Source organism: Maylandia zebra, linkage group LG10 (genome assembly GCF_041146795.1).
Source record: "Maylandia zebra isolate NMK-2024a linkage group LG10, Mzebra_GT3a, whole genome shotgun sequence".
NCBI lineage: Eukaryota > Metazoa > Chordata > Actinopteri > Cichliformes > Cichlidae > Maylandia > Maylandia zebra.
Window position 1 is genome coordinate 15,381,286 of NC_135176.1, and position 27,514 is coordinate 15,408,799.

The 27,514-nt window shown below is 43.3% G+C and overlaps 2 protein-coding genes and 1 pseudogene across 2 annotated transcripts; all 3 read left to right on the forward strand.

Moving 5' to 3' along the window:
* The first annotated feature begins 933 nt into the window (after positions 1-933).
* On the forward strand, positions 934-2,576 carry LOC143420819 (U11/U12 small nuclear ribonucleoprotein 35 kDa protein pseudogene; annotated as a pseudogene).
* Positions 2,577-6,120: 3,544 nt separating this feature from the next.
* Positions 6,121-24,068, forward strand: LOC143420820 (uncharacterized). Its single transcript, XM_076889147.1, has 17 exons — positions 6,121-6,352; positions 6,938-7,144; positions 7,247-7,357; positions 7,592-7,691; positions 8,672-8,739; positions 8,839-8,909; positions 9,001-9,083; positions 9,169-9,280; positions 9,397-9,537; positions 9,752-9,852; positions 10,036-10,201; positions 21,192-21,276; positions 21,367-22,590; positions 22,787-23,091; positions 23,185-23,293; positions 23,462-23,600; positions 23,703-24,068. The coding sequence occupies exons 1-17, from the start codon at positions 6,136-6,138 to the stop codon at positions 23,872-23,874; spliced, it is 3,411 nt and encodes a 1,136-aa protein (XP_076745262.1). The 5' UTR covers positions 6,121-6,135; the 3' UTR covers positions 23,875-24,068.
* Positions 23,792-26,868, forward strand: LOC143420821 (BUD13 homolog). Its single transcript, XM_076889149.1, has 7 exons — positions 23,792-24,266; positions 24,501-24,725; positions 24,922-25,226; positions 25,320-25,428; positions 25,597-25,735; positions 25,838-26,233; positions 26,466-26,868. Exons 2-6 carry the CDS (start codon positions 24,713-24,715, stop codon positions 26,007-26,009), a joined length of 738 nt encoding a protein of 245 aa, XP_076745264.1. The 5' UTR covers positions 23,792-24,266; positions 24,501-24,712; the 3' UTR covers positions 26,010-26,233; positions 26,466-26,868.
* Positions 26,869-27,514: the final 646 nt, after the last annotated feature.

Consider the following 27,514-nt stretch of genomic DNA (forward strand, 5'->3'; position numbering starts at 1 on the left):
AGATGTAAACAGAGAGTTATGAAACCTGCAGCTGCAGAAGCCAGCGGGGAAAAAAAGAGGCAAACACAGCGCGGACCCGCCGACACATCAAAATCTGACTCTGACGCGTCGGGTCCGCGCTCTGTGTTCACGTTTGTATGCAGAATCCGTAAACCTGCTCCCAGTTACTGTTTTAGCTGCATGGTGTTTGACGACATGTTGTGAGGTTTAACCTGAGATGCTGGCGTTTCAGGCATAATAACGTTAATTTACAAATCGACACGGGATTTTAATGAATCAATATCACTTTATTCAATTTAGCATGGATTGTAATCAGAAAGGCGATAATCAAAACCCACCCCTAATCAAGAACTTGCAAAGTAAAAACATGATCAATGTAAGGTAGCCCTTTTGTTATTTACAGTTAACAAGAGGATTAGTGTTACTGTGCGCTGGCTGAGTCTGTTTCTTTTCTTAGAAATAGTTTCTCCTGCCCTGAAGAAAATCCACTTGCATGGAACAGAAGAGGCTGTGGAGTGCAGGAACTACACTGCAAGCTGGTAGATATGCAGGTATTCCTGGGTCCTGCAGACTATCACCTAAAAACAATAAACAAAATGATTTTCTAAACTGTGTAGCAATGTCATGTACGTATAGTGTCAAATACATTTTTGTAGTCTTCATCAGCTTTAATTCACATGGAAGTGTTCCTAAAGTCATATGCTGTAATGATATTTACATTATGAAAACATGATTTTGGACATTTCAAGTTTTTCACTTCGGCAGATAAAATGAATTGAGCAAAATCAACTCAAAATATTCCCACACGCCAGAATGTCCTCTCTTCCTCGCTGGCTCCATATCTGTCAGTGGAATGATCACCTCTTCGCTCTCTGTCACCATCAACACACTCCACGAATCCCGTGGATGATTCACTTCCTTATATCTGTTTGAATCAGGTACCGAAGCAGTTACGTGCGTAATGAAGCTTCGGACGTCACTGGTCACGTGACTTTTGCCAAACGAAGCAAGCCTCGACACGGTGCTTCTGAACCAGTGTGTTGTTTTTTTCGACACACGCTCCGGAGCGTCAGCTTCAAGCGGGCCATCACTACTGACTGGAGTCCGATAGCGAAGGTGTACGACCCGCTGAAAGCTGGTAGCATCGACGGCACAGACGTGGAACCCCATGATCGAGCGGTCTGGAGGGCCATGGGTGCCCGGTACAAGCCCAACAAAGGCGTCGTTGGAGACCCACTGCTCACGCTTTTGTGTCCCGCTTGAACCCACAGACCACCGAAGATAAACTACACAAAGTGTTCTCTAAGTACGGAGACATCCAGCGGCTCCGGCTGGTCCGGGACATTGTCACGGGTTTCTCCAAAGGATATGCCTTCATTGAGTACAAAGAGGAGCGATCTGTGGTCCGGGCCCGCCGGGACGCCAACAAGCTGGTGGTCGACCAGCATGAAGTGTTCGTGGATTTTGAGCAAGAGAGGACTCTTAAAGGATGGGTGCCGCGGCGGCTCGGCGGCGGGCTTGGAGGGAAAAAGGAATCCGGACAGCTGCGGTTCGGCGGCAGGGACAGGCCTTTCCGTAAACCCATCAATCTCGGGGTAGACCCGGTGCAGGAACGAGGTGGTGGTGGTGGTGGAGGGAGGGAGTGGGACAGACCAAGCGGGAGAGCCAGAGACGATCGGGACCGACACAGAACAGCAGAGTGGGGCAACAGAGGAAGGAGAGATGACCGGGACAGAGGCCGAGAGTGGGATGACCGCAGGCACGGAGACAGGAGCAGGCACCGGGACCGGAGATGAAGCATGTGGCTGCACTTCAGCACTTCAGCTTTCAAAGGAGGACAGTGAATGAGTGTGTGACTTGGATAACTGTTTGTGTGAAAGGTTACTTTTTTGTATGCTGATATTCTTCAGATTGTACTGTATGGTAATCAGGACTCTGCCTGTGGCTGTCATATTCAGTTCTTCTCAGGGAAGTCTCAGGAATGACAAAGTAGGGTTGTTGTGTTTTGTTGGGGTTTTTTTTTTTTACAAGTCTTTATTCTAGCGAAAAAATTACAATACGGGTGGTGTCCAGCCAAATGAGACTTACATCCATCATGTCAAACATGAGCGCCAGCAGCCAGAATCACTGCTTAAGAGTCCAATTGGATTGCTTTGGGAAATCGGAACTGTACTTTTATACAGTTATCATAAATATTATTACCCCACATATACAATTCAAATTTTATTTCTTGCAATTTAAGTCTCAACAGACTTTTTTCCCCATTTACTACAGAATGTTGTTTATCATTTAGATAAACTGAGACAAACAAAACTGCATTTCTTTTTCTGATATTAAGATATTCCAGGGATTAAATGCATAGTTAAACTTCTTTTCACTGACAGAAAGGGAAGTTTCGCTGGTCCGGCCCACTCAAGGTCAAAGGCTATATGTGACTCACAATGTAAAATGAGTTTGCAGTTTTGTTTTGTTTTTAAAAAAGCATAAGTTTAAGAGCACATTGTCAGCCCCATTTCTTTTTAAAAAATGTAAATCAGATTATATCATAAACAATAAAATTCGTCATTGTTTTGAAATCTAAGGTGTTACTGTTTGTCAAAGTGTTGCAACATGTTTAAGATTTCCCAAGTTGGGTAGTTTTCCAGTGTAGCCTCATGTGACCCCTGTTTTCAGAGTTGGTAATGATGTGTTGTGCAAGATTTATACTTGAGGGAAGAAAACTCAGTATTCAAACACATTTACTCCTTTTTCCATATACATGCAACTCAGGAATTTGAATCAAATGCTTACTCAGCTCTTACTCAGCCATCTGATCCTCGGTCCTGCCCAGTGAGGTCAATCAGCTTTCGGTTATGGGTCACTGGGTGGATTCTTAAACTGTGCACAAGTATTTCTGAAGTCATCAATATGAAAGATGACGGGAAATGAATCTCTTATTTCATTAAAAGGTAATTCTCTAATGTACCAGAAAAAAACAAGAGGCAGAACTGACTTTTATTTCCAAGTATGTTCTGAGTAGTAAGCTGTCAATTGTAGTGTTATTTATACAAAGAGACAATGAAGTTAGTGCAAACACATATACGTCAAACACACTGAAAACTGAGGCTTTTTTCCACTGGTTTGTGTTTATTACTGTATGATTATTGGGAATACATGCTGGGACAAGACAAATTTCAAGCATTTGTTAAATATGACTTTGACATTTAATATTAATCATGCATGTATGCAAACATGCAAGATGATTTCCACTGCCGCTTAGAAGTCATGCTTAGCTGGTCTTTGCCTTCCACCGTACCCGACATTCACGATGGGCCAGCCTGGGTAAGTCTCTCTTTGGACCGTGCTGAAGTTGATCCTGTGAATCAGAAGAATCAGAGCACGCAGACACAGAGTAGCTGCTCCCTACATGAAGGACACTGTGATGATGATAAACCTGCTCTCACCTGAACGCAGGGTTAATGCCAATGTTGTCAGGCTGCGGGAAAGCAGGTGTCCGCCTCCTGTGGCAGGAGGATGGGGGAGGGAAGTCTTTCTGATACTGAGACTGCATCTGGGCTGTTTCCTGTTCGTTTTTTGCTGCTGCTGACATGTGATCACGGTTGCCTTCTTGCTCATTCCCTCTCACTTCTCTGTCCTCGCGTCTGTTTCCTCTTCCTGTTTATCATGAGGATGCAGGAGGAGAATGGTGAGATTCCTGTTGTGTGTTACAGCCTGCTGAAGGGTAATCAGAACTTTGCTAAAGGCAGAATTTCATCAACAGTAATCACACTTTCCATAAATAAACTTTCTTACTTTCTTGATCATACTACATGTATTACACTATTTGCTTTTTTCATTTTAATCTTGAGAGAATAATACTTTATACATAAATGAGATGAAATGTTCTTATGAATATAAATCATTTGCTTTGGATGTCGCAGAGCTGTGTGAAGGACACGGGAACACATACACAAATAATTACTGCTGAGGGCAATCCAATCCTGTGTCTGTGAGTAAGAGTGGCAGGAATTTCACTGCACAGCAGAGAAAACAATATCACTCCTCCAGATGCTCTGTGTCTATAACAGCATTTTCACATTTAACCTTATATGGTCTTTCTTATGTTCTATTTGAGGTATTAAATACTTTATTACAGTGTTTTTCAGTTTAATGGCAGTGTAGGGTTTTTTTTTAATCTAAGCTTTAATCACAAAATCACCTTTATAATCTCTACCATCTCTGCCTTCTCACTCATAGCACACTGCCCAAACCATTTCCAAGACACACACATGCACTGAACAGAAAGCCACAGCCTTGCGTGCCATCATAAATGAGTCTTATCTTTATGCAGACATGATGAGTTTACTCTCTAGGGTGAGCCAAGTCTGTTGACCTTTGCCTGGATCTTGGTCTGGGATAGGCCTGAAGCAGAAAGCCTCACGTGATGTGGTCTCCATCTTAGCAGGTGTGTCCGGGTAGAGGAGGAATCCTAAAAAGGGTGAAATGTAGACTGTTGACTCTTGTTCCCCTTTTTTAACCCACTACTTTGGAGTGATTCCAGTTAAATCAAATCAAATCAAATCACTTTTATTGTCACATCACATGTGCAGGTACATTGGTACAGCACATGTGAGTGAAATTCTTGTGTGCGAGCTTCACAAGCAACAGAGTTGTGCAAAATTCAATAATGTAAACAAGCAAAACACAAGAATGGCTACATCTGAAACTAATAAATATATGTACAATATATAATAGTATATGCATTTCTGGATGTGTATACTAAATATTTTCCTACGTGTGTGTGTGTGTGTGTGTGTGTGTGTGTGTGTACACATATTTTACAAGTTTCACAGTTTCTGAAATCTTTCCAGTTAGGTCTCTTTTTCACAGCTTGTTTACTTTGCATATAAATTCTATAAAATATGCTTAATGACAGTGACAATTAATCATTCACACAGACCTGATTTTTGTGACAACAAAACAAAGTTTTATTTCTGTCTGTTTATTTAGAGATGTGCACCGAGATTAAAGCGAGATCAGAAATAATGACGGTAATTTTGAATCCTTTTGTTATTTCTTGACTAGGACATTGTTTCTATTTCTGTTTTACTCTTTTCAGTGTTTATAACTTTTCAGTGTTTATAACAGTGTTTATAACAATTGTTGATTTGTTCTGTTCTCATTGTATGACGAATTATGATGGCTGTTTGGTAGCCGTTTGCATACTATGCATACTCTCTCTCTCTCTTCATATGTGTGTGTGTGTGTGTGTACAACAGCTTTATGTTAATGTACAAATATGTTTATGTGGTTTCCATGGTTTTTGCATCTTCTTTAAGTGCGCGTCAGTCCATCTCGGAAATCGACAAGACTGGTAAGCTCTCAACTTGCTCTCCGTCTGATATGATCAGGGTTTTTTGTGTGTTTTCTTGAGGTTTTGCGACGCTGCGTGTTAAAGGCCTAGCAGCCGTCATTTAGCCAATGTGAGCCACTCTGTAAGAGCAGGTGGGAGGGAACAGCTGCTTCTGTTGTAAACGTGCTTCCGACTTGGAAATTTCCTCGGTCGAGTGGGTTATCTGGCATTTCCCCTCTTGAGTTTTCTAAACACTAATTTTTGTCGATATTTTAAGTTTGTTAGTTGGACAGAGTTAAATTAGATGTCGAAAGTTACTCTTGTCTACTGGTGTTTGTTATTTAAAAGGAATCTGACAAGATGATTCAAATAAAAACAAACGGTCAAAAACTAATATTTGGCTCTCACTTATGCTAGTCTGTTTTTGAATGTAAACAAATCATCCAATCTAACACAATTTCTGATACTTGTTTGCTGAAAGTTTAGGCGATGGTATGAGGGCAGTGTTTAATATAGCGTTATTTAACTATAAGCTATAAGAGACTTAGAGCTTTTTATTGTCATTGTGCAGTTTTTTGCACAGCGAAATTGGGTATAATCTGTTAATGTGGCTTTTGTATTTAGTTGTTGTTGTCCAAACTCACTGTACTGCTACCTAACCAGTGTAGGATTGATGTAGTATTTAAGTTTTCTTTCCCTTTCCCTTTTTCCAAAATAACAATGAGTTGTTGTTGATTTTTTTGTTTTGTTTTGTTTTCAGTTCATAAACGTATGTGTCTATGTTCCTAATGCAGCTATGAACAATGACCATAGTTGACAGATCTTCAGAAAAGTCTGACCACGAGTCAGCCGGACTCGGACCTGGAGCTGCTGTGTACAACAGTACACCCTCCTCTGAGGACCAGCCCAAGGACCAAGGGGCTGGTCCTCAGAGTACACCCTCCTCTGAGGACCAGCCCAAGGACCAAGGGGCTGGTCCTCAGAGTACACCCTCCTCTGAGGACCAGCCCAAGGACCAAGGTCAGAGCAAAGCCTGGCTTTTTTTCAAAATGTCTTTTTAAGCTGTTTGAAGATTTTTATTGTCAGACAGAATAGTTTTCCAACCAGTTTTAGCAAATATGGAACCACACTTTTTAGCCATTATTTACCCATATTTGTCAGAATTGGTTTTAGTAACGTACAGCTAATCTTTTTGCTTCTGCTTTCACACAAGTTTGACAACTGCTTTTGTGGGTGTTGTGTTGCTGCTTCCCTTCTCCGTTCATTCATCCAGTTATGTAATGCATCCAGCTTTGCATGATCAGTCACTTCAGCTCGTGATGCAATTGCTGTTTTTATATAAAGACCGGCAGCCCAACTTGTTTAGCAGAAACAAAGGAGAAGGCAAATTGTCCTATCTTTCTTCCTGAGGCTGTTTAGGAGTTTTTCACAGTGGCCAGAATCACATTATATAACTGTTAATAGTTGTAGCTATTACTGTGATGTCCTGACATGACTTTGCCATGTGCCAGTGTGTGGTTGTATAAGTAAGGTGGCATTAAATTATCTCCTTTTTAAAATGTATTGAAACAGATTTTTAGTAATAATTGTGGCTCTGTGTGTCAGTGATCAGCAGTGGCGATGGAATTGACTTGCCCCAGAAGGTGCTGTTCTCACCAGATCGGCTCAGCCTAAATTGGGCCCAGGTTCACCTCATTGGTGCAGGCCTCCAGAACATGGGGAACACCTGCTTCCTCAACTCAGCCCTGCAGTGTCTCAGCTACACCCCTCCTTTAGCAAACTACATGCTGACGCGGGAGCACTCCAAAACATGTACGTTTATTTCACCAACAGTGGTGTTACGCAGTCCTGCGCTGATTCTCACATTGTATCACTCCTTACTCACTCAGTATTTTGTCTCTGTCTCTGCTGCAGGTCATGAGCCAGGGTTCTGTATGATGTGTACCATGCAAAACCACATCATTCAGGTTTTTACCAACTCTGGGAATGTCATTAAGCCCATTGGTGTACTCAATGAGCTTGGGTGTAAGTGGATGACTGTTGTTGCTGTGCTCTGTGCAAAGTGTTTACCTATATTTTAATGATAGGAGGCGCTGTGTGACTGTTTACCTTTTGTAATTTTGGAGGGAAATAATCTGGAGGGATTTTGAATTCTGTTTTTAAATAAGTGTAAACTTGCATTTAACTGTGGTATCCTTTACAATAATTCACCTCCTGCTTTGTTTTTTGGTTCTGTTTTTCCTCGTTCCCCTCACACAGGGATTGCAAACCACTTCCGCTATGGAAGCCAGGAAGATGCTCATGAATTCCTGCGGTGCACAGTGGATGCTATGCAAAGGTCCTGCTTACCTGGAACCAAGTGAGTGTCATTTTACATTGCATGCATTCTAAACAAGTTAAACACACAAAAATATTTTTACTTGGGCTTGACAGTGTTTGCACTTTATTATGTAGTAAGATCCATAATTAGCTACGTAGAGGTAACACCGTGACAGTAGGAGAATATGAAATAAATCCTTTATCCTGTTTTTCAGGAAGTGCAGTTTATACTAGTTCCTTTTAACTATTAATGCTTCAATTGCTGAGAGTATTTTTCAGAAATGCAGATTCCTCAGTCTCTTGCCTGACTGACACCTCAGTTTACATACTAGGCAAGCCACTTGATATAATACCTCATTATTATATCAAGTTTTTTAATGAACTTGACTGCTCCAACACAGAAAGTATTCTTACACTGGGTGTGGTAGCTTGTTTTGGTAACAGGGCTTGAAAAGATCAGAAGCGGCTTAAACGTGTAGTAAAACAGGTGTCTGGGATTATGGCAGAGAGCTGCCAGACTTAGTGTCTAGTATAGATTTCTTCTGAGGCAACAGGGTAAGCAGTGTGAGCAGGAGCACTCAACCCCTCAGGTCATCTCTTATTCACCCTAATGGCATTAGTGCTATTATTGCAGCAGCAAAATTCAGAAAATCCAGGTTTTTCTATGTGTTACTATAGAGCTTCGAAGTCTATGTGCACATTTAACCAAAACTACACGTTTAACAGATGCACTGGGCTGAGTGTTGTGCTTCTTGTTAGACTCCTAAAAATAATTTATTAATTCATTTCTTTTTTTAAGAACCTAAAGTGTCAATTCTCATCAAATCAATTCTTCCCGTGTAGCAGCAGATGGCCTCTTAAGTAATTAATCGTGCTCCAATTCCTCCTATTGTCTTTTCTGCTACTTGAATACTGTAAAGTGATTGTCTGGTTCCAAAATGCTAAAAAATAAATGGTCAGTCAGTTAATTGTTGCACTGTCCTTATTAGTTAACTTTTGTGCTTTATCTTTTTATTATAGATTGGACAGGCAAACGCAGGCAACCTCTTTCATCCATCAAGTGTTTGGCGGGTACCTAAGATCCAGAGGTAAGTCACTGTTTTTTAAGGTTTGATTTATTTTTCTTTTATTTGCCTTTTTATGTCTTACAGCTTGTGCGATACTCATAGCACTGATTTCTGTTTCAGTTAAATGTTTAAACTGCAAAGCTGTCTCAGATACATTTGACCCTTTTCTGGATGTCACTCTGGAAATTAAGGTAATTGGACAACATTCAAAGTGACGTTGCTACTATGTATTCTCTGCATTATGGAGTGTGAGGTTTTTCCTCTCTCTCTCTGTTCATATAGACTGCTCCAAATGTCTCCAAAGCTCTGGAGCAGTTTGTCAAGCCAGAACAGCTGGGTGGTGAAAATGCTTATAAATGCACCAAGTAAGTCAAAGAGATGCCAAACCATGATGAGTTTTAGTGTTTAGGTGTGATTTTTGTCAACAAGCTGAATGTTTGTTTCCTTCAGGTGCAACAAAATGGTAACGGCCTCAAAAAGATTTACAATCCATCGCAGCGCCAATGTGCTCACCATCTCACTCAAACGCTTTGCAGACTTCAGTGGAGGCAAAATCACAAAGGCAAATGGCCAATAGTGTCTGCTTAAGTCATAAAGATACATGACAGATGCTTTGTTTTATTATAAAACAGGATATTTGCATGTAATGTTTGAATTTTTTTGTTTGGTGGTCATCAGGATGTGAAGTATTTGGAGCATCTGGATCTGCGGCCCTTCATGTCGCAGTCCCACGGGGAGCCCCAGCTCTACAGGCTGTATGCTGTGCTGGTTCACTCTGGATTGAGTTGTCATACTGGACACTATTTCTGCTATATTAAGGTACTGGCTGTGCCCGAATCTGTTTGAATGCTGCTGTTGCGTAGTACAAACAAACAAACACCATAAACAACACATTTCAGCAGAAAACTACTTTGTATGCATTGAAAGAAAGAAAAAAAAGACCCCTATATAACCATAAGATTCTTCTTTTTAGCTCAAATTCAATTCAGAAACTGAATCTGCTGTGTCACATCTCTCTCATTCTGTCTCACAGGCCAGCAATGAGCAGTGGTTTCAGATGAATGACTCGTCCGTGTCAGTCAGTGACATTAGCACTGTTCTCAACCAGCAGGCCTATGTCCTCTTCTACATCAAGTGAGTAAACATCGGTATTTTTAAACATTCTAGGCTTATTCCTTCAGTAGAACTTTTCCCATCATTATTTAATAATGTAGACATGTTTATTCTCACTTTTCTTGTAGAAAATGTATTATTATAACCTAATGTTATAATGTTGATGCTTTGTCATGGTTAATATTCTTTTTTCCATGTCATCAGGTGCACAGATGTGGGAAAAACTGGGGACTACAGCCACTTGAACCATAACGCTGGCATATCTGGTCAGGCATCTCCCCAGCCGGTGGTGAGCCCACGCACCATCACCACCATGCCTCACAACAGTGTTGGCTTCATAGGTCCCCAGCTGCCACCACACATGAACAAGGTACTTCCTCACCTGAGGGTACTGATAATGTTGTTGTTTTTGTTAAACCCAGTGTTTCATGCAAAACACATTTGTACCTTTCAATTGTGTCTGTTTGAAAAGAATGAAATGATATCATATATTCCTTATTGGCCTACATTTGTACAAAATTCCAAATTATATACACAAAGTCATAGAAATCACTGCTCCAATTGGTCATCATGATTTTAATATTCTCTTTTTCCATAACAATGAAATACGCCTTGGACAAATATGACACGTCAATATTTCATTAGTGTTGTCACATCACATCCTGTAAGCATCGTCTGTCTGTGTCCTTTCTCTGGAAATTAATATTTCCAGCCAATATAGGCAATCCATCAACATGGCTGGAGAGTTGGTAGTTATATGCAGTCTGTATAAGTGTGGTTAATCCAATGAAGATTTGTAAGGAGATGGCAGTTACTGTGAATTTACAGCAGTTACACAGTGATTAGTAATAAACAGAGCCAGTGAGAGTGAGTGGATATAAGAAAGTCAGTGACTCAGGTGTGTCGATTGGTTCTGTTTGTGAGACTGGAGGAGACGTAGAAATCTTTTGTTTTAAATCTTAGTTAGGAAGATTCCTGTTTGAAAACAAGCACTTTTTGTGAGAAATACAAGAAGTACATCTGCAGAAAGCACACAGTTACATTCTGTCCATCATGTGGACAAAATCGAAAATGTTGAGCATTGAAAAACTGAGAACGTTGGGCAAGTTCAAAATACGTGTTTGTAAGAACGAAAAACCAAATTGTTCCTAAAATAGTTATGGAAAGTCACTGTTGTATGTCTGTGTTCTACATATTTATCTGATGGAAAATAAAGGTGCTATTGTTTTATTGCAGTTTCTTGACAATTCTGAGTGGATTTACACAGTATGGGTCAAAATGACCCGCAACAAAATCAATGTCACTTTTTTGTTTTTCAACATAATACAAGGGTTAATTTCCAAAACTTCCATATGATCTTCAATTTGTAGCAGATCCACTATCACACAGCAGCTGGAGCAGTTTCAAATGGAGGTCAGTCCACTGCTGCCACCTGTGGCCAAATACCATAGCCCACTACTAGATTAACTTGCTATGATGACATTGAGTAGAGGCTGAGTGGCTGCACTTACCCCTGGTACATCCAAATCTACCCACAAACATGTTGAAAGATGCAATGGCAGCAATGTGGCTTGTCAACACTGAAAACAATCAGTAAGCAAAGACATCAGGGATCACTTTTTTCTGTTTATTTAACATGCACAACATTTGTAGTCGCCTTCTGCACAGGGGAAGTCCACACACACTGTGTGGTACCACTTTCCACAGAAGGTGCATTCAATCTACAAGACTGAATGAGAAAGTCAGGGTCATTGTCTGACTGTTTATTACTAATCACTGTGTAACTGCTGTACATTCACAGTAACTGCCATCTCCTTACAAATGTTTATTAGATTAACCACACTTATACAGACTGTATATAACAACCAACTCTAAAATGTTTGTTCGCAGAGAAAAGACACAGACTACGGTAACGACATGTGATGTTACAAAACTAGTGAAATATTAGTGTCATTTCATTCATTTCAAAGGTTTATTTGCATGACGCACAAACAGACACAATTGAAAGGTACAAATGTATTGTGCATGAAACGAATTCAGACGTGCTGCAGATGTGTGTCACAAGTTGATCTGGCTGTAGGCTGTGGCACTTGGCCAGTGGTGGTGTAACCCAGTGTTAATTTGGTTATCTAGCGGGAGGGGCTATGAGCTCACGTGGCTTGTAGCTGTGCCAGAGAGCAAGCTGGGGTGAGCTAGCGGGGAATATCGCCTTCTGCAGTAGCCTTGAAAAGGACTATTGTTCGTTCTCCTGCCAGGTAAAAATCTGTTTCGTATGTATATTATACTATTCCATGTGTTATCATGTGTTTGCTATGATGTGATGTGTAGTAATGGTTATTAAGGTGCTAATCGCTAATCGAGGCTAAGCTAGCAAGCTCGACAATTAGCCGCCATGCTAAGCGGACGTTGGTAGCCAAGTTCGTATGTCACTATAGGGTTATAAGCTCACGTGGCTTGTAGCTGTGCCAGAGAGCAAGCTGGGTGAGCTAGCGGGGAATATCGCCTTCTGCAGTAGCCTTGAAAAGGACTATTGTTCGTTCTCCTGCCAGACGCTTCGCTGCTGTGCTGCCTTACTGCTGTGCTGCCTCGCTGCTGTGCTGCCTTACTACTGTGCTGCCTTACTGGTGCCATTAAAGGACAAGCGGCCGCCATCCCTTCATCCATCCGGACCTTGATTATTTGGACCGAAGTACTCACACACACGCCCGCACTCAGTGCCATACACTCTCTTTATTTTGCTGGCCAGCTAATATCATTTGTTTTTTTTTGTTTTGTTTTGTTTGCATTCACAAAGACTATCCAAAGACATTTTGGTTATTGTCAAATAGACACTCTTTGATTACGGACTGAGGAGGTTGTGGCGTTACAACCCCAGGACTGAGAAAAAAGACTCTTTACATAATATATTCACTTGTCTCCTGGTTAGGAAAAGTGACTATTGATGGAAATATTTTTTTCTTCTTCTTGTCTTTGTTTACATTGTATCCCAGAGAAGTTTTAAGTTGTTCAGGTTGAAACATTTGCACTTAAAGTCGGTTAAGTTTCCTTTGATATATCAGTGTCAAGCTGATGTTTAAGAGGGTATGTTAAGGACAGATGTGCTCCAGTCCATCAATCCTTTAAAGTGCTGGACACCGATGGTAAATTGCCATCAGACCCTAAATAAATTGTCCTCTGCTGTTATCCATATTGCTTCACTCATTCTGTGAGTAGACGTATTGGTTACAACTAAGAGTAGTAGGAAAAAATTGGCGCCCGAACAGGGACTGGAGCGCATCACTAACTTTATCCTGAAGCACATGCTCAGACATCTGTGAATTCATCTACTGCTTTGCAGAGAGAGACAATGGAGTTTTGTGACAGGTATGGTTTTGATCCAGAGTACACTGTTTTGTTAAAAGGGGCTAAAGCCGGGATTAAACTGCAAGAGGTGCAAAGAGCATTCGCTTTGCTGGATCACGTTGTCAAAATTCAACAAATAGATAGTCTCCCTGACACTATTTTGTGTCAGTTCATGGAGTGCATTACCCCAATGCTCTTAGATGGAGAACATTCAGCAGATGGGGAGTGTTGGGAGGTTATTCAGATAGATGAGTACTGTCCTCAGGGACCTGACAGTTTTCACCTGGCGCATGATGTGGTCCCCCTCGCTCGAGCAATTGATGATGTGACTGCTAGTTTCAGAGAACAAGTAAACGAACTGGCATTAGCATATAATGTGAGCCCCATGACTTTAAATCAGGCTGCAGTGAGCCACATGTGTGGGAAAAATGATACATATAAGGGGTTAGCTACCTCAACTCCTGCCTTGGGAGTTAAAACTCAGTCCACACCAGGTCCCAGGTCAACTGCCGCCTGTGATGATGGCCATGTGCCCAAGGCTAAACAGGCACTTGATGCGGACTCCCTGCTTGTTGATCCTTTGCCAGCGGAGGTTCAGAGAGTCATTGTGGAGCACATTGTAAAACATGACTCGCCCATGCACACTCCCTCTGGTTTTGAGCTCCGCTCATTTTCAGGAAACTCTCCAAAACCCCCTAATGAGGTAGAGTACAGGGTATGGCGACTTAGAGCTAAACAGGTACTAAATGACTCTACCCTTTCCGAAGGGCAGCAGCGCCGTGTTTTCCTCGATAGCTTGGCTAGCCCTGCTTTGAATGTGGCCCTTTCTATTGGGTCTCAAGCATCACCAAAACACTATCTCGATGAGCTTGACAAGGCTTATGGCAATGTCACTGGAGGTGAAGAGCTGTATATCCAGTACCTAGAGACTCATCAGAATAGTGGAGAAAAGGCATCTGATTACTTGCGCCGACTCCAGACGTTGCTGCAGGAGGTAGTTGACGGTAATGGCATACCTAGAAGTGATTTTGATGTTCAGCTACTAAAGCAGTTCCTCAGAGGTTGCTGGGATGACTCTCTAATTGCCACTCTGCATCTAAAAGAAATAGTGGGATCTGCACATCATGCTATTCCCACTTTCTCAGAGCTGCTTTTTAAAATCAGAACGCATGAGAAAGAGAGTCAGTTAAAAGAAATGCGCAGGAGACGTTACATGAGCGGCACCTCAACTAAAGTGCAGGCTCGAACACTCGTAGCCACAGATGACGGCAGGCATTCTGGCACACCTCCCACAGCGCTGGATGCTTGTACCAGAGAGCAACTGGAGGAAAGAATCAGGCAGCTAGAAGCAGAGCTAATGAACAGCTCATCTGCAGCAAATTCTCAGTGTCCCAAAAGTGATAAAACTAGGCAGAAGCTATCGCACAGAACCAAAATCCACAATCCAGCTCCACCAACTCCTGCTAGGCTACCTGGTGATCATAAAAGGGTTGGGAAATTTTGCTATAATTGTGGGGAGGATTCACATATGTTGCCACAATGTTCAAACCCAACCAATGCCATATTAGTGCAAAAGAAATTGTGTGAGAGGCACAGTGCTGGGCAAAGCCAGTGTTCAATGGCTCAGCGACAGAATAGTCCACAGTCCAACTTGCCTTTAAACCAGTAGGAGCTCCTGCTGTGGAACGAGCAGGAGCTGATGGTCAGAGCAGTTCCAAGCCTTCAAGCCAGTGCATGTACGAAGCCCCAGCTCCAACGGTGCCTCCCCAGTTTCCTCAGGGTCTAATTGGGGAGCCTTGTGATGGTTTAGCATGGTTAGATCAAGTTCCATGTCGGTGTTTAATTGACACCGGGTCCCAAGTGTCAATAATATCAGAGTCATTCTATTCTCGCTATCTTTCTCATAGAGAACTGTTCTCTATAAAAGAGGTACTGGACATCGAAGGTGCGGCTGGACAAAAGGTACCATATGTGGGGTACATTGAGGCTAAAGTTCAGTTCCCTGAAAGTGCTTGTGGCACAGACAAGTGTTTCAACATCTTAGCATTAGTTAGTCCAGATCAATCGTACAATGATAAGTTTTCTCTTCTTGTGGGCACAAATGTGTTAGGTCCCATGCTACAAGACTGTCAAAAAAAGGGTGGAGCAAAGTTTCTGCAGACTCTACCCATTGACACTAACTGGGTCATGGCATATACCAAATGTTTCAAGCAGGCTGACCCCCAAGCAGACGAGGTCAAAGCCCTCCGTGTTGCACTCTCCAGCAAGGTACCGGTGCATTTGAAACCAGGTGAGGTGTATACTTTGAAAGCCATCTGCCACACTAAACCTGGGAGCGATAAATTTCAGGCTCTTGTGTGTAGCTCGGAGGACACACCTACACCAGGGGGGTTTATCATCTATGACCAGATAGTTGATATAAAACCTATGTCTCACTGTAAGTTTAAAGTTGCGGTCAAAAATGCCTCTCGGCGGGGCATCACACTGTATCCTGGAACAGCTATTGCTGAGTGCTCCCCCATTGATTGGGCGGTTCCTGTTGCACTCCCTGATCTGAACCCCCAGCCCGAAGATGCTCCTCTGCAGGCACAGTCCCTGCTAGCTTCTCATAGCGAGGACAGTAACCAATCTGCCGTGCTTCTTGGCCTTGATTTTGGGGACAGCCCGATATCACCACAATTCAAAGAGCACATACAGGCTAGAATTGTCAAAGAAGCATCAGATGCTTTCTCGAAACATGATCTTGACGTTGGTAGTGTGACGGGGGTCAGTCACCGCATTGAGTTAGAACCTCATGTCCCATTCAAAGAGCGGACAAGACGTGTTTCGCCCGCTGATTTCAATGATTTGAAAAGACACCTCCAAGACCTTTTGGCAACAGGCATTATAGAGGAGTCACATAGCCCCTATGCCTCTCCAGTAGTGCTTGTAAGGAAAAAGAATGGGGAACTGCGAATGGTTGTAGATTACCGGAGACTAAACAACCTCACCAAAAAGGACGCATACCCATTGCCTCGTATAGAGGAGACGTTCACTCTGCTCTCTGGTTCAAAATGGTTCACTGTTTTAGATCTCAAGAGCGGGTACTATCAACTTGAAGTTGAGCCATGTGATCGACCCAAGACAGCATTTACAACGCCGTTTGGAACATGGCAATTTCGGAGGATGCCTCAAGGCTTGACTAACTCCCCTGCCACGTTTCAACGGACAATGGAGAAAGTGATGGAGGGAATTAACCTCCAGGAGGTTGTTGCATTTCTAGATGACCTCATAATCTTCTCCAACTCACTGGAAGAGCATGAAGAGCGGGTGATGAAGGTCCTTAAGCGCATTGCTGAGTTTGGTCTGAAGTTATCCCCTTCTAAATGCAAGTTCTTCCAAACCTCCGTGAAATATCTGGGGCATGTAATATCTGCCCAGGGGATCCAGCCTGACCCAGACAAAATTACTGCTGTGAAAGACTGGCCATGCCCACAAACTGCCAAAGAGCTTCGGTCATTCCTAGGTTTCACGGGGTATTACAGGCGGTTTGTGAGGGATTATTCTTGCATTGTCAGGCCTCTCAATGACTTGTTAAAGGGAGAACTAGCCCCCAGGCATAAAGGCCAAAAACATTGGCCACGAACAAAGTCACCCTCACTTGGGGCAAAATGGACCCCTGCCTGCCAGGCTGCTTTTGACCTTATCGTTGAAAAACTGATTTCAGCACCTGTTCTGGCTTTCGCCAACTGGCAGCTCCCGTACGTAGTACACACAGATGCCAGTATGTCAGGCCTGGGAGCAGCGTTGTATCAGGTTCAAGACGGCCAGACTCGAGTAGTAGCTTATGCTAGTCGTGGCCTCTCCAAAAGCGAAAAGAATTATCCTGTACATAAATTAGAATTTCTCGCCCTCAAGTGGGCAGTAAGTGAGAAGTTCCATGATTATTTGTATGGGGCTAATTTCAAGGTGCTGACTGATAACAACCCTTTGACGTATGTGTTGACCAGTGCGAAGCTTGATGCTGCAAGTCACAGATGGCTTGCTTCTCTGTCGATTTACAACTTTGACATACACTACAAATCTGGCCAACATAACACTGATGCTGACGGGCTCTCTAGGAGGCCTCATGGACCCTCAGAGGAGGACGAGGAGTCCCTGGAGACAGACAGAAGAATCTCCAGCATGCTGGACTGTGCTAGTTTGTCCCCTGAGGAGTTTAAAGTTCTCGATGGGGAGGCAATGAGTACTGTGTGTAAGCGTCATAGTGTCAATGTCAACACGATCTTAGGTGAAGGCACACAGACAGTCGACACTGTAATCCCTGCCGTGGAAACACTCTTGTGCAATGACAGTGCGGTTCCTGATGACCTTGAGGATCCGGTCCCCCTACCTGGCCAGTCAGCCCTACCGGGAATGTCTATGGTGGACTGGTATCAGTTACAGAGAAATGACAGCTCTTTAGCCCGCATCATAGGCATTTTAGAGACTGGGGATGAGACTTTTGACAGAAAGTCTGAGGAACCTGAGGTGGTTCTGTTTTTACGGGAGAAATCAAAGTTACTTCTAGTTGATGGGGTGCTATACCGTAGAGTTTTTGATCAAAAGGGGAAGGCCTTCCATCAACTTGTCATCCCTAATAGCCATCGAGAGAGAGCTTTCCAAGGTGTTCATGACGAGACAGGTCACATGGGTATTGAGAGAACCTTAGAACTGGCTAGAGCGAGGTTTTACTGGCCAAAAATGGCTAGCTACATTGAGAACAAGTGTAAAACATGTGAGAGGTGTGTGAAACGAAAGGCACGAGTGCAGAAAGCCTCTAAACTTGTCAACATCAAAGTCAGTGGTCCCCTCGAGTTAGTGTGCATAGATTTTCTGACAATAGAACCCGATTCGAGAGACACCAGGAACATCCTAGTACTAACTGATCATTTTACAAAATATGCACAGGCATATCCCACGAGAGATCAGACAGCGAAAACGGTGTCCACAGTGTTATGGGAGAACTTCATCAGTCACTACGGGTTTCCTCGCAGAATCCATAGTGATCAAGGTGCTTGTTTTGAATCTGAAATAGTGGCAGAGCTTTGTAAACTAGCAGGGATTACAAAGTCCCGTACGACACCCTACCATCCACGTGGAAATCCAGTGGAAAGATTCAACAGGACTCTGTTGGACCTCCTCGGAACTCTGGAGGATAAGAAAAAAGAGGAGTGGAGGAAGTATGTTCGCCCCCTTGTACATGCTTATAACTGTACAAAACATGACGCAACTGGAGAAGCGCCCTTCCTTCTGATGTTTGGTAGAGAGCCACGCCTTCCGATTGATCTCTGTTTTGGACATAGTCCACGTGGCCACAGCACCAGAACACATATTCAGTATGTACGAGAACTAAAGAGTAGGCTGAAGTATGCATACGACCTAGCCTCAAGAAATGCTGAGAAGAGACAATTGTTGAACAAAAGACGCTGGGATGCTAAGGTTACTGCCCTTCCATTGGAAGTGGGTGACAGAGTCCTGGTAAGGAATCTGAGCCTAAGAAAGAAACACAAAATCTCTGATAAGTGGGAGCCTATTGTGCACATCGTTGTTAAGCAGACGGATGAGTCTATCCCGGTTTATGTGATTAGGCCAGAGGATGCAGAGGGCAGAGAGCGAGTTCTGCATCGTGACATGCTTCTTCCCTGTGGGTTCCTACCGGTTAACCTGCAATGTGACAGTCAGGATGTGCTAACCAGTTCGGTTCAACCTCTCATGAGAGTGGATGCAGGGAGCAACACAGAAGAAACTCGGCTGGAGGAGGAGTTTGGGCAAGACGAGGAAATAAACTTTACATCCAGCCAATTTCCTGACAATGACTTGTTGGCGGATCAAAGGGATGTTCTGGGAGAACAGGAGGCGTCCCAGCCACAGTATCCTCTGAATCCTGGGGCACCTGAATTCATTGTAGATCTGACAGGATCGGAGACAGCAAACGATGAGGAGGTGCTCAGCCCAGCCCCAACATGTGGTAGGCCACAAAGGAGGAGAGTGCCACCGGCTTATCTCAGTGACTATCAGGTCGGCTACAAAGTCGATTGTAAGCATCACAGTTCCAATGTGCCGATGACACTTGCATTGCTCAATAACTTTTTCCTGTCATTACAACAACAGATTGCTGGGTTAGTGCAATCTCTGTCGGGTGATAGTGACGGGGACGTCACACTTTAAGCAGGGGTGGATGTAACCCAGTGTTAATTTGGTTATCTAGCGGGAGGGGCTATGAGCTCACGTGGCTTGTAGCTGTGCCAGAGAGCAAGCTGGGGTGAGCTAGCGGGGAATATCGCCTTCTGCAGTAGCCTTGAAAAGGACTATTGTTCGTTCTCCTGCCAGGTAAAAATCTGTTTCGTATGTATATTATACTATTCCATGTGTTATCATGTGTTTGCTATGATGTGATGTGTAGTAATGGTTATTAAGGTGCTAATCGCTAATCGAGGCTAAGCTAGCAAGCTCGACAATTAGCCGCCATGCTAAGCGGACGTTGGTAGCCAAGTTCGTATGTCACTATAGGGTTATAAGCTCACGTGGCTTGTAGCTGTGCCAGAGAGCAAGCTGGGTGAGCTAGCGGGGAATATCGCCTTCTGCAGTAGCCTTGAAAAGGACTATTGTTCGTTCTCCTGCCAGACGCTTCGCTGCTGTGCTGCCTTACTGCTGTGCTGCCTCGCTGCTGTGCTGCCTTACTACTGTGCTGCCTTACTGGTGCCATTAAAGGACAAGCGGCCGCCATCCCTTCATCCATCCGGACCTTGATTATTTGGACCGAAGTACTCACACACACGCCCGCACTCAGTGCCATACACTCTCTTTATTTTGCTGGCCAGCTAATATCATTTGTTTTTTTTTGTTTTGTTTTGTTTGCATTCACAAAGACTATCCAAAGACATTTTGGTTATTGTCAAATAGACACTCTTTGATTACGGACTGAGGAGGTTGTGGCGTTACAACCCCAGGACTGAGAAAAAAGACTCTTTACATAATATATTCACTTGTCTCCTGGTTAGGAAAAGTGACTATTGATGGAAATATTTTTTTCTTCTTCTTGTCTTTGTTTACATTGTATCCCAGAGAAGTTTTAAGTTGTTCAGGTTGAAACATTTGCACTTAAAGTCGGTTAAGTTTCCTTTGATATATCAGTGTCAAGCTGATGTTTAAGAGGGTATGTTAAGGACAGATGTGCTCCAGTCCATCAATCCTTTAAAGTGCTGGACACCGATGGTAAATTGCCATCAGACCCTAAATAAATTGTCCTCTGCTGTTATCCATATTGCTTCACTCATTCTGTGAGTAGACGTATTGGTTACAGTGGCACTGGTTGACTCGAGTCCATGTTAGTGCACACAAAGTAAACTGCTCGCTTTAGTTGTGAAGCAAAAACGCTGAATTCGGAGAAACAAACCGTGTGAGGGGAACGATAACGACAACAAGAGTCTCCCGATCGTTTACTCTTGTTGTCCTGTGAACAACATCGGCATGGTGTTAATTGTTTGCTGTTTTCGCGATCGCGTCGCGCATGAGGATAACCCTAGGTAAACTCGCCACATTTTTAAACATTTTGTTGTTCAACAGCATCAAGACTGACGGAGTGTGTTTGAGATAACCTCACAAGTGTCACAGATGACACATTTGGCGTTTTTTTGCTAGTCTGTAGGTAGCAGCTCCTGAAACGGAAGTCTGCCACACATCTGTTCGACTAACGCCAGTTGATCTAAACGCCAGTAGATCTGGAACACCGGCAGCCTCGCCTCTGTCAGTGCGCCTCAGGGCGGCTGTGGCTACAATTTAGCTTGCCATCACCAGTGTGTGTGAATGGGTGGATGACTGAACGTGTAAAGTGCTTTGGGGTCCTTAGGGACTAAGTAAAGCGCTATACAAATACAGGCCATTTACTTAATGCTGAAATCTAATCTATTGTATTAAATGGGTATGCTTGTAGTTTGGGTAATTTTGTTATGTCAACAAGTTCTGTTTTAAAACTTAATCTCTTGTTAACTGTTCAGATTGCTGAGGTGATTGATGATCGACCTGAGGAAGTGAAACAGATGGAAGTTTTTAGGACCAGCAACAGATGGAAAGCAATTGGAGGTAAATAAGAAGTCACAGAAGTAGGGGGGGATTTGTGCAATATTAAGTTAAGACTGTTGTTTACTATAGTTTTACTTCCTCTCCTAAAAGTGGATCAAAATGATGACACAGAGGAAGGAAATGGAAAAGAACATCAAAATACAGAGGCTGGCTCATTAAGCAGAGGTCGACATGACTCACCCGAGTTGTCTTCAAAGAGAAGAGGACAGGATTCTCCTGTCAAAAAGACCCGGCATGACTCTCCAGACATCTCTCCACCAAAGAGAAGTCGGAAGTACTCTCCGGATGTCTCTCCTCCCAGGACAAGACGTCACGACTCTCCAGATGTCTCTCCTCCCAGGACTAGACCTCACGACTCTCCAGATGTCTCTCCTCCCAGGAGAAGACGTCATGACTCTCCAGATGTCTCTCCTCCCAGGACTAGACCTCATGACTCTCCAGATGTCTCTCCTCCCAAGAGAAGACGCCACGACTCTCCAGATGTCTCTCCTCCCAGGAGAAGACGTCATGACTCTCCAGATGTCTCTCCTCCCAGGACTAGACCTCATGACTCTCCAGATGTCTCTCCTCCCAGGAGAAGACGTCATGACTCTCCAGATGTCTCTCCTCCCAGGACAAGACGTCACGACTCTCCTGATGTCTCTCCTCCCAGGACTAGACCTCACGACTCTCCAGATGTCTCTCCTCCCAAGAGAAGACGCCACGACTCTCCAGATGTCTCTCCTCCCAGGAGAAGACGTCATGACTCTCCAGATGTCTCTCCTCCCAGGACAAGACGTCACGACTCTCCTGATGTCTCTCCTCCCAGGACTAGACCTCATGACTCTCCAGATGTCTCTCCTCCCAAGAGAAGACGTCATGACTCTCCAGATGTCTCTCCTCACAGGACTAGACCTCACGACTCTCCAGATGTCTCTCCTCCCAGGAGAAGACGTCACGACTCTCCTGATGTCTCTCCTCACAGGACTAGACCTCACGACTCTCCAGATGTCTCTCCTCCCAGGAGAAGAAGTCATGACTCTCCAGATCTCTCTCCTCCCAGGACTAGACATCACAACTCTCCAGATGTCTCTCCTCCCAAGAGAAGACGTCACGACTCTCCTGATGTCTCTCCTCCCAGGAGAAGACGTCACGACTCTCCTGATGTCTCTCCTCCCAGGAGAAGACGTCATGACTCTCCAGATGTCTCTCCTCCCAAGAGAAGACGTCACGACTCTCCAGATGTCTCTCCTCCCAGGAGAAGACGCCATGACTCCCCAGACTTGTCACCACCAAGACAGTGTTCAGGAAAGTCAGAAAAAATGCAAAGTAAAGGTGAGTGATCCATTTAAATTGTAAAGTGGAATCTGGTGTGGCATATGAATAAAAGTAAAAAGCAGAGACCCATTTAACATGAGTTTTGAATTGAAATTTATTTTAAAGACATAGCTTGATCTAATAATAAATCTTTAATTTTTGTTCAAAAGGCATTACAAAATGAAAATTAACAAATTAACTGTGTCTTTGTCAGATTCAGCCTCCAACAAAAGCAAGCTCAGCTCATCCTTGTTAAGTAAAAAACGCTCACCGGATCCTCATCGGTCAGCGGTGGCTAAGAAGGGTCAGAATAGACATGATTCAGACTCGGATCCGTCTCCCCCGAGGAAAAGGCCCCTGAAGGGAAACGCCTCAGACTCCGACCAATCTCCCCCAAGGAGGCCCTCAAAAACTAAACGGGGCTCAGACTCTGACCAGTCTCCACCCAGGGGGCAGCCACCGAGTGGAAGGGACTTGGATGGAGATTTGTCACCACCTCGTAGGCCAGGCCAGTCACAGGTAAGCAGACTGTGTTGGAACAAAGATTAATGTCAAATCTGATTTCACTCAAATGTTATATTTTTCAATTGTCTTTTTTTTTTTTATAACCAGGGCCAAAGGATGCTATCTGGTGGAAAGGCAGGCCTGGTTTCTGTGGACATTCTAAGGAAAGAGCAAAAGGAGAACAGACGCAGAGAAAAACACAATCAGCCACTTGAAGGTTTCATCAACTTTTCTCTCTTAAGATTTTTTTACACCCATTGATTGAAGAGCTTCATACAGCTTTGCATCTCATTTCAGCTTATCATCTATATTGTCGTATTTTATTTAGTCCTAAAATTAAATAATGAAGTTTCTACATACGTACCCATTCATCCCCTTTGACCAGATGAATCGCGTAACGCTCAGGCGATTTTCAGAGACAAAAGTGGCAAAAGCAGGGATCTGAATTCAGAGAGAAATGAACAGAAAAAGAAAGCTGGTGAAAAAGCGGCAACAGACGAGAAATACGCTCAGTGGGGAAAACGGTAAATGTGCATGATCATTTCAAATATCACAGTTTATGTGATTATATCCACATAAAAAATTATAAAAGTGGTTCAATGGTTTATGTTAAAATGTATGTATAGGTTGGCACAGATCCAGATGCATCACCAGAAACTTAAGGAAGCGCTGCGCGAAGCCCTTAAGCCACTTGAAGATCTTGACCGCATGTTGAGAGAACAGGAAAGAGAAGGCGATCCTATGGCTGCAATGCGCAGGCGTAAAAAGGACCGTGGCACAAAAACACAAGATATTTAACTCAAAGAGAAGAGGACAGGATTCTCCTGTCAAAAAGACCCGGCATGACTCTCCAGACATCTCTCCACCAAAGAGAAGTCGGAAGTACTCTCCGGATGTCTCTCCTCACAGGACAAGACGTCACGACTCTCCTGATGTCTCTCCTCCCAGGACTAGACCTCACGACTCTCCAGATGTCTCTCCTCCCAGGAGAAGACGTCATGACTCTCCAGATGTCTCTCCTCCCAGGACTAGACCTCACGACTCTCCAGATGTCTCTCCTCCCAGGAGAAGACGTCATGACTCTCCTGATGTCTCTCCTCCCAGGACTAGACCTCACGACTCTCCAGATGTCTCTCCTCCCAGGAGAAGACGTCATGACTCTCCAGATGTCTCTCCTCCCAGGACTAGACCTCATGACTCTCCAGATGTCTCTCCTCCCAAGAGAAGACGTCACGACTCTCCTGTTGTCTCTCCTCCCAAGAGAAGACGTCACGACTCTCCTGTTGTCTCTCCTCCCAAGAGAAGACCTCACGACTCTCCAGATGTCTCTCCTCCCAGGAGAAGACGTCACGACTCTCCTGATGTCTCTCCTCACAGGACTAGACCTCACGACTCTCCAGATGTCTCTCCTCCCAGGACTAGACATCACAACTCTCCAGATGTCTCTCCTCCCAAGAGAAGACGTCACGACTCTCCTGATGTCTCTCCTCCCAGGAGAAGACGTCATGACTCTCCAGATGTCTCTCCTCCCAAGAGAAGACGTCACGACTCTCCAGATGTCTCTCCTCCCAGGAGAAGACGCCATGACTCCCCAGACTTGTCACCACCAAGACAGTGTTCAGGAAAGTCAGAAAAAATGCAAAGTAAAGGTGAGTGATCCATTTAAATTGTAAAGTGGAATCTGGTGTGGCATATGAATAAAAGTAAAAAGCAGAGACCCATTTAACATGAGTTTTGAATTGAAATTTATTTTAAAGACATAGCTTGATCTAATAATAAATCTTTAATTTTTGTTCAAAAGGCATTACAAAATGAAAATTAACAAATTAACTGTGTCTTTGTCAGATTCAGCCTCCAACAAAAGCAAGCTCAGCTCATCCTTGTTAAGTAAAAAACGCTCACCGGATCCTCATCGGTCAGCGGTGGCTAAGAAGGGTCAGAATAGACATGATTCAGACTCGGATCCGTCTCCCCCGAGGAAAAGGCCCCTGAAGGGAAACGCCTCAGACTCCGACCAATCTCCCCCAAGGAGGCCCTCAAAAACTAAACGGGGCTCAGACTCTGACCAGTCTCCACCCAGGGGGCAGCCACCGAGTGGAAGGGACTCGGATGGAGATTTGTCACCACCTCGTAGGCCAGGCCAGTCACAGGTAAGCAGACTGTGTTGGAACAAAGATTAATGTCAAATCTGATTTCACTCAAATGTTATATTTTTCAATTGTCTTTTTTTTTTTTATAACCAGGGCCAAAGGATGCTATCTGGTGGAAAGGCAGGCCTGGTTTCTGTGGACATTTTAAGGAAAGAGCAAAAGGAGAACAGACGCAGAGAAAAACACAATCAGCCACTTGAAGGTTTCATCAACTTTTCTCTCTTAAGATTTTTTTACACCCATTGATTGAAGAGCTTCATACAGCTTTGCATCTCATTTCAGCTTATCATCTATATTGTCGTATTTTATTTAGTCCTAAAATTAAATAATGAAGTTTCTACATACTTACCCATTCATCCCCTTTGACCAGATGAATCGCGTAACGCTCAGGCGATTTTCAGAGACAAAAGTGGCAAAAGCAGGGATCTGAATTCAGAGAGAAATGAACAGAAAAAGAAAGCTGGTGAAAAAGCGGCAACAGACGAGAAATACGCTCAGTGGGGAAAACGGTAAATGTGCATGATCATTTCAAATATCACAGTTTATGTGATTATATCCACATAAAAAATTATAAAAGTGGTTCAATGGTTTATGTTAAAATGTATGTATAGGTTGGCACAGATCCAGATGCATCACCAGAAACTTAAGGAAGCGCTGCGCGAAGCCCTTAAGCCACTTGAGGATCTTGACCGCATGTTGAGAGAACAGGAAAGAGAAGGCGATCCTATGGCTGCAATGCGCAGGCGTAAAAAGGACCGTGGCACAAAAACACAAGATATTTAACATTACATATGTTTTATTTTATTTATGACTTTATTTTATTTCACCAGGTCAATCCTTGTAAGAAGCTTTTAAATAGCAGCAGTTTTGCTTTTGCTACTGTTTGTATTTTTATTTATTTGTATGTTTGTTTTGATTTTTGTAGAGAAACCTCGATATAAAGGCCCTGCTCCACCTCCAAACCGGTTCAATATTCCACCGGGGTACCGCTGGGACGGAGTTGACAGGTAGAGTTTGTGCATCGGTGACAGAGGAAAACTGTTGAGGACAGAACTGTAGTTTAATATTGAATGTTTTTAATACACACATCAGTTTGTCATTTTGCACATTAATGGTAAAGAAATTGTGATCATTTTTTTCCACGTCTATATTAAATTTGCGCCTAATTGAATGGATTGTCTTTGGCCTTTTAGCTTGTCGTATCATAATTAATAGGGTTATTTTATTTGTGTCTTGCAGGTCAAATGGTTTTGAACAGAAACGCTACCAGAGGATGGCAGATAAAAAGGCTGTGCAGGAAGCGGCCTATAAATGGAGTGTGGAGGATATGTAAAGGCTTTCAGAAAATGATGAATCTGGAGCAGAGCTAAAGAGCACACCTTCTCAACCTTTATGTATAATTGTTATGCTGTTAGAACAACAAGACTAGATGCATCTACGCAGCAAAAGTTCTTTTTTTAAATAAACTACATAGAAGAATTTGTTTCACCTTTCCAAACCCTTTTGATACTGTACCATGTGTATCAGATGGAACTGTACAGAAAAATGAAGTGAAGCATGTTCACAATTTTTGTAAGAAGTTATTCACCGTGGAGCAGAAGCTGTTGTGGTTTCAGTGTTTTATTAAAGAATGTTTTTGTAATGCATTGTCCCAAGAGTGTTCAGGCACCTGTAACTTGGATAGCATTTGACATTCAGTCTTTTTAGATCATTTTATACACTTACCACCCATTTTATTAGGCAACAGTAACTCAAATAACCGCTTGTTACAACCAACATATTTTGGTCCTGGACATAGAAATAGAGACATGTCCCTCATGACTCCAAAATGAAACATAGTGCACAGCAACCAAATGCTGAAAGAGAGTGTCCACAGCTGACTGTCGATGGTATGGTATAGCTGTGAGGGTTTTGTGTACAAGATAAATGCACATTTGAGAGTTCTGTGGTGTAGCTAAAAAAGACTGACCTACAGAGATGTGAAAAAAGCGGCATTCAAATAAGTCATTCCTTGCCATATTAATCAGGGAGTACATACACTGACAGGATGCTGTGACTCTCACAGTGAGGGAATCAGGTTGGGCTCTAATATTTTTTCTAGCAATGTCCGATTCAGTCTAACATCTGTAAAAGTTTTAAGGCACTTTCCACCAGCACTGTCAAAAAGAATTATGGAAGAATGATTTGTAGAATCAAGGAATCGGTGTCCTGGTTGCACATGCTAGACCAATGGCTTAATAACACAACAATGCTATTGCCTTTAATCTGTCACTATCTATGCTATTGAT

Excerpts from the sequence above, each read along its gene's own strand:
- LOC143420821 (XM_076889149.1), top strand. Across the intron at positions 25,429-25,596 it reads ACACAATCAGCCACTTGAAG|ATGAATCGCGTAACGCTCAG; the intron begins GTTTCATCAACT and ends CCCTTTGACCAG. Across the intron at positions 25,736-25,837 it reads TACGCTCAGTGGGGAAAACG|GTTGGCACAGATCCAGATGC; the intron begins GTAAATGTGCAT and ends ATGTATGTATAG.
- LOC143420820 (XM_076889147.1), top strand. The coding sequence starts at position 6,136 with ATGACCATAGTTGACAGATCTTCAGAAAAGTCTGACCACGAGTCAGCC. Across the intron at positions 9,084-9,168 it reads AATGCTTATAAATGCACCAA|GTGCAACAAAATGGTAACGG; the intron begins GTAAGTCAAAGA and ends TGTTTCCTTCAG. Across the intron at positions 9,853-10,035 it reads TATGTCCTCTTCTACATCAA|GTGCACAGATGTGGGAAAAA; the intron begins GTGAGTAAACAT and ends CCATGTCATCAG.